Here is a 6,859-nt window from a genome sequence, read left to right on the forward strand (position 1 = left end):
TGGGAAGAGCTGGGGGAGGGGGCAGGAATGCGGCGTAGGCCTGAGCAGAATCCCCTGCCCCCTGGGAAGAGCTGGGGGTAGGCAGGAGTGTGGGGTGGGTCTGAGCCGAGTCCCCGCCCCCTGGGGAGAGCTGTGGGGGCAGGACTGTGGGGTGGGGCTGAGCTGAGTCCCCTGCCCCCTGGGAAGAGCTGGGGGGGGGCAGGAGTGTGGGGGGCAGGAGTGTGGGGTGGGCGAAGCTGAGTCAACTCTGCTCCCCTGAGGAGAGCGTGGAGGCGGGCAGGAGTGATGTGGGGGGGGGGCTGAGGCCGAGGTCACTCTCTGGCCCCCTCAGGGATGAGCTGGGGGAGGGGGCAGGAGTGTGGGTTGGGGCTGAGCCAGAAGTCCCTCGCCCCCTGGGAGAGGAGTGGGGGCAGCGACTGTGGGGTGGGGCTGAGCACGGAGGTCGCCCCCGCCCAGAGCCGGCTCTCCAGCTGCTAGCGGTATGCCAATGCGTTGGTCGGCTCGCTGTGTGCAGCGACAGAGAGGTGATGGCCGGCTCGGAACACCCGACGACTCCAACCTCAACACCACTTTGCCCCTTCTGCGACGCCGCCCCCTTCGTACCCTTGCTCAGCATCCGAGATGCCAGGACTTCGAGCAGCCCCCCAGGTGAGCACCCGCCCCAGAAAGGGGGGGACCATCACTGACCTCCCCCGCCCACATTAAGGGAACTGCCTGCAGCTCTCGCTGTCTCCGGGGGGAAGCCCGCGCTGCCACACCAATTCGCTGCCCTCTGAAGTTCTGGGAGGCGGGTTGTGTGTGTGTGTGTGTTGTGTGTCTCAGGGCGGGGGGGTGAACCCGGGAGCCAGGACTCACATCATTCAGGTCATAGGAACCATGCTACTCGTCTGGGAGTCTACACTGCTTTCCGCGCGAAGGCAGTTGTCAGAGTGAAAACCTGTTGGGTGGCGACACCCGTGGGGCGGGGCTGGCTGATGGGGGGTGGCCTGTGTTAAGGTCCGGTGTCGTGTCACCTGGCGCGTATCGTGTGTCGGTGGGCTGGTCTCACAGCAGTTCAAGGCTTCCAGCATGTAATGTGTTCGTGCGACTGCCTGCTCCGTCAGCCCGGCTCAGATGGCTTCCCCAGCAGGTTCCTGTTGGGAGCAGGCCCGCGCGATGCTGCCGTCTGAGGAGGCCCTGCTGCCAGTCGACGGGCTTCCAGTGCCTGCTCGGGATACGATGTGCACTCGAGCGGGAGGCTCGGGAGATCCCCTCGATCGCCTCTGCAAACCGCTGCACGGACCTCCTCGGTACGGAGGTCGCTCGCGCGGTGGGCGCTCCGCCTCTCAGTGCCGTGAGACACTCGGGCGGTCACCATCCTAGTGGGCGGCGCGTGATCGAGCCGGCGTCCCTCACAGTATGCCAGCGAGGCGGGCCGGTGTGCACGATCGGCTGCCATGAGCCCCACAGTTCCTGGACTCCACTAGGTTGGTGTTCCAGTGCGCGCAAGCTAGTGACGTCGCCCCTGAGGGGCCGAGTCAGGCAGTAGTCGGGGGACGGTCGGCGGGAGTCGAGGGGGCGAGCGGTGGGACGGGGGGCTGCGGGTTCGGGAAGTGAAGGGCGAGCAACTAGGCGCTGGAGGCTGCGGGTCGGCTAAGCGAAATTTGATGGCAGATCAGTACTAGCGAGGGGGCTGCGGATCATTGGAGGTGAGACGAGGTATCTAGTCGGTGGAGGACGAGGTCTGCGGGAGCCGGAGTGGGAGGGGAGCGATGGGGCATAGGCTGGGAGCGAGAGAAGTCTGTAATAGAGCTTTGGGCTGTAGCGGGCGTATAGTGTAGTGAGTGGGAAGAGAGTCGGAACTGGGGGCACGCGGCTAGCTGGGCGGGATGGTGGAAGGCGGGGGCTGCGGGTCGGGAGTGAGGGGCAGCGGTGGACGGGGGGCTGCGGGACGGGAGTGAGGGGCAGCGCTGGGCGGGGGCTACGGGTTGGGAGTGAGGGGCAGCGGTGGGAGGGGCTGCGGGATGGGAGTGAGGGCCATGGGCAGCGCTGGACGGGGGTCTGCAGGTTGGGAGTGAGGGGCAGCGCTGGACGGGGGGCTGCGGGTCGGGAGTGAGGGGCGGGGGCTGAACGGCAGAGCAGGGGCCAGGGCCCTGCCTGGTCTGTGACCCCTGAGCGCAGCCCGTCTCCCTCCTCGCAGGTGCCCAGGGGCCCTGCCCCGCGCTCCGAGCTGGTGACCTTCGCCTACCTGAGCCCCCTGGTGCTGCGCAAGGAGTTGGAGAGCCTGCTAGAGAACGAGGGCAGTGACTTCCTGGCCCAGCCGGAGCTGGTGGACAGCCATCCCATAATATACTGGAACCTGCTCTGGTATTTCCGGCGCCTGGGCCTGCCCAGCAACCTGCTGCAGCTGGTGCTGGCCTCCCAGCACCTCCAGCCCGCGCCCCAGGTACGGGGCCTGGGGGGGGGGGGACCAGCCAGGTGCTCCCAGGGGCTGGGGGTCCCCCCCCGGTTCTGATCCGCACTCTCCCCAACGTCTCTCTTGCAGGCCCAGGCCCCTGAGGGCCCCCCGGTTTGCGTACGCCTGCTCTGGGATGTCCTGAGCCCAGACCCCAACAGCTGCCCCCCCCTCTATGTGCTCTGGAGGGTCCACAGTGAGTAGCGGGGGCGGTGCCCGTGGGCCAGTGCGGGGGGGCTGAGGGGGGAACGGCCAGTGTGGTGACCCCCACTTTCTCCCCACAGGGAACAGCGCTGTCCGGCCTCAGTCCTGGCGCTGCCCCAGCAGCCCCTTCTCGCTGGCGTTCCTGGAGGCCGTGCTGAGCCATGTGGGGCTGGGCGAGATGCATAAGGCCATCGCCCTCTTCCTGCAGACCCTGGCCGCGGAACCCAGCCCCCCGCACCTGCAGAGGTACCGCCCCTGGCTCCGCCCCCTACTCCTGGCTCCGCCTCCTGCCCCCTCCTGTTCTGCTCCCTGCAGAGGTACAGCCCCTGGCTCTGCCCCCTACTCCTGGCTCTGCCTCCCGCCCCCTCCTGTTCTGCCCCCTACTCCTGGCTCCGCCTCCTGCCCCCTCCTGTTCTGCCCCCTGCAGAGGTACCGCCCCTGGCTTTGCCCCCTACTCCTGGCTCCACCTCCTGCCCCTTCCTGTTCAGCCCCCTGCAGAGGTACCGCCCCTGGCTCTGCCCCCTACTCCTGGCTCCGCCTCCTGCCCCCTCCTGTTCTGCCCCCTGCAGAGGTACCNTTACAATGATGTACTTTACGATTGTTGGGAAGCAAGTAACTTGTGTCATGCACCCAAATTTCAGCCCAGGAAGAGGCTGCTTTTAGATTAATAGTGAAAAGCCCGTTTCTGCCAGAAAAAGTTTTGCAATGTGCCTTGTGGACTTAGCTCCTTTTATTTAAAATGCATCATATGTGTAGACTCATCTGTCCTACAATAGTGATCTTGTTAGGAAAACTTAGCTAGAGACTTGCAAAATTAAAAATCATTGAGGCCAACTATTCTATTGAGTATTTTGTACAGTTTTGCTACTGAAATAAGTGGCTTGCTGAATATTAAAAGGAGTTTCTGCTAACCTCATGCTTTCTTTGCCCCCACATGCTCGCTCTCTCTCCACTCTGTGTCCCCCCAACTCAGTGTCATTCTTTCTCTCCTTCCTCCCGTAGGAGCGTTTACCGGGAGATCCTCTTCCTCATGCTGGCCGCGCTGGGCAGGGACCATGTCGACATTGGTATGGGGCTGGGGGGGCATTGGAAAGAACAGGGACAGAGGGGAGCCTGGGGCCAGGCCCATTTTGGGGTGGGGGGGGGATACTGGGCCGGCCGGGCCTATTGGTGGTGGTGGGGATGTCGGGCTGGCTGGGCCCATTGGTGGTGGGGGTGAGGATATCGGGCCGGCCAGGCCCATTGTCTGCAGGGGGGGATATGGGTCCAGCTGGGCGCATTGATCTGAGCCAGTTGCAGGGGGGCTGCCACGCTCGCTTGGCCTGCGGATGGGCTGGGGGTCCCCGGGGCGTGGGGGTCGGCTGCAGGCTGGGTCCCAGGCCCCTCAGCACCTGATCCCCATCTCCCCCACAGCTGCCTTCGATAAGAAGTACAAAGCTGCCTACACCAAGGTGGCCAGCAGCCTGGGCAAGGAAGAGCTGAGCAGGCGGCGGGCGCAGCCGCCCAGCTCCAAGGCCATCGACTGCCGCCGGAGCTTTGGTGCCACACTGGAGTGCTAGGGCCGGGCCACCGGGGGCAGGGCCCAGGACCTCTCCCCCCAGGAAAGAATTCGGGGACTGAACCGGGTCTTGTAGGGGGAGCGAGCGGTTCCATGGTGGGTGGGGCAGGCAGGGCATAGCTGATACCAAACCATGCACCCCTCCCTGGAGTTCTTCTGGGAGTTGGGGGGCAGCGCTTGATGCCCTCTGAGCCGAGGCAGAGTCAGGTGGGACCTGGAGAGCCCCTAGAGCCCCCTGGCACATCAGCCAGCCCTGCTTCTAGGGGGCATCTCTACGCTGGGCCCCACCCTGCGGGCTGGGCAGAGAAGCAGGGGCAGCTGCTGCCCAGGCATAGGGCAGAGAAGTGGGGGGCTGGTCAGGCAGAGTGGAGATCCTGCTCTGGGCATAGCCCACCCAGCCCCTCCTGTGCCGACTGGAGTGGGGCCTTTAGTGGCCCTGCTGCTGGCAACTCTCAGCGGCTGCCCTGTGCTGCAGGGATGGGATGGACCCCAGGAACCATGGGTATGTCTGGGGGGGTCAGCGCTGCTCAGCCCGGCCGGGCGGCTGCCCCCAGTCCCCGGTGCTGTTTGGAGCCTGGCCGGACACGCAGACGAACGGGTGGGCGTCTGTGCAGCCCGCGGCTTCTTCCTCAGAGCGCTCTCTTTTTTTGGACCTTGTCCCAGGGGGTCCCCCAGGGGCAGTTGGTGGTGTTTTTTTTTTAACGTCTGTGTTAATATATTTTGTAATTTATTTATTCTCCCCTCGGCCGCCGTTAGCTTGTGCTGTAACCGCTGTGCTGGTGCCATGCGCTCCGGGCCCCACGGCCCCCCAGTGTCTCCTGCTGGAGCAGGTGGGGGACACCCTGGGCTACCGTGGGGCTGGGTCGCTGCGCCCTGCCCTGCTCCCCAGCTCACTCTGTCCTGCACTGGAAGCTGTTTCTCTCCCCACCTGCGGTTGGGAAGGGGGCAGTGTGGGGCACTGAGGGGGACATGTGGGGGCTCCTCATGCTCTGGTACCTGTGCCCCCCTTGCTCTGGGGCTCACACTGTGCAATATGCCGTCACGCCCCCCCCCCCTTTGTTTCGTTTGGGTTTTTGTTGGGTCTGTAAATAAAACCGCTTCAGTATTTTCTCTGCCTGGGGGGGGGGGGTTGCATGGCTGCAGCCTCTGCCCCCCTCCCCCAACCATCTGTCTCTGCCCTGCCCCCCACCCCCCCGACTCTGGGGGGCCAAGAGGAGCCCCCATGGCCAACGTAGGGTGTGGTGGCGAGAAGCAGAGCGGGTCTGGGCTGGCCCTACCTGCTGCCAGTGGAGCAGAGCTGGGAAGCAGCCCCCTGCCTGCCCCCTAGCATCTGATTGGCTGCCTTCCCCACTATCCTGCCTCCCTGGGCAGAGCAGCCAATCAGAGCAGCTGCAGTGTGAGGCTGAGTCCCCCCCTGCCTCCTTCTGAGCAAGAACTGGGAGGAGTTTTGGGGAGCAGAAAGAGCCAGGCAGGGCAAGGGGAGCAGAGCCACCGTTTGCAGGGGGGATCACTGGGGCTGCCAGGGGCTGGCACATGGGGTGGGGGGGGAGAGCTGGGTGCTCTGTGCCATAGGCGGCATCTTGCAAAAGGTGCTTGTGTGGATCCCAGTTGGGTCCTGCCGGGGGGAGCGGCAGGGCTGCGATCGTCACCCCTGCCGTGGGGCAGGGGCTCAAAGACACCCCAAGTGGAGGGAGACAGAGCGACGGGGAGGCTTGCAAGGAAACAGCGAGGCCATATTGGTTGATATTGCAGCCCAGCACGGCCATGCTGCGAGCAGGGCTGTGCAGCGTCCAGAGAACAGTCACATCAGAGCACTATCTGGCAGCCATGGGACATGGGGGCATTGAAAAACAGCGACTCAACATTGCGCCGAAATATCACGGTGCCCCGTGCAATGCCCTGGGGCAGCAGGAGCCCTGGATTCTGTGGCCCAGTGTGACACTGCTGGGATGGAATATCATTCCTATGGGGTGGGGTTCAGTGCAATGTACGGGGAAGGCTGGGGGGAGGGGGGGGTGGGCAGGTACCATAGGCTGGGGGAGGCGGAGTCTCCCCAAACACCCAGGTGTGGCTCTGCCCCCAGGTCTCCTGCTTCTGCTCTGTGGCCCAGCTCCAGGGGCTGGGAGTGCTAGTGTGGGGTGGGGACCAGCAGCTGTGGTGGAGGGGAGTGTGGGAAGGGCAGAACCTCGGGCGGAAGAGCAGGACTACCCCACCCAGTGGTTGACGTGCTGCCTTTGGGGAGGACCTTGTTTTAGGCCATGGCTGTGCTGTGATCAGGGAGTGGTCTGCTGTTCACAGTTCTCATTGTGACCTGGTGCTTGACTGACCATTTGTGAGAATATACGAACGGCCATAGTGGGGCAGAGTGATGAGCCAGCCTCCAGCATCCTGTCATCTGAGCGTGGCAGTGCCAGGTGCTTCACGGGGAAGGAACAGAACAGGGAAATTGAGTGATCCATCTCCTGTCGTCCACTTCCAGCTTCTGCAGTTGGAGGTTTAGGGACACCCGGCACATGGGGGTGCATCCCTGAGCGTCTTGGCTAAGAGTCGTTGAGGGACCTACCCCCATGACTTACCTCGTTCCTTTTTTAACCCTGTCATAGTTTTGTCCTTCACCGCATCCCCTGGGAACAAGTTCCACAGGTTGACTGTGCGTTGTAGCC

At 64.1% G+C, this 6,859-nt stretch overlaps 1 protein-coding gene across 1 annotated transcript; it reads left to right on the forward strand.

Moving 5' to 3' along the window:
• The first annotated feature begins 527 nt into the window (after window positions 1-527).
• Window positions 528-5,306, forward strand: LOC116832742 (DENN domain-containing protein 4B-like). The gene is made up of 6 exons (XM_075071371.1): window positions 528-648; window positions 2,097-2,425; window positions 2,525-2,630; window positions 2,719-2,884; window positions 3,641-3,705; window positions 4,052-5,306. Exons 1-6 carry the CDS (start codon window positions 528-530, stop codon window positions 4,195-4,197), a joined length of 933 nt encoding a protein of 310 aa, XP_074927472.1. The 3' UTR covers window positions 4,198-5,306.
• The last annotated feature ends 1,553 nt before the right edge of the window (window positions 5,307-6,859 follow it).

The sequence above is a fragment of the Chelonoidis abingdonii genome, chromosome 11, assembly GCF_003597395.2.
Source record: "Chelonoidis abingdonii isolate Lonesome George chromosome 11, CheloAbing_2.0, whole genome shotgun sequence".
In the NCBI taxonomy this organism is placed as follows: domain Eukaryota; kingdom Metazoa; phylum Chordata; order Testudines; family Testudinidae; genus Chelonoidis; species Chelonoidis abingdonii.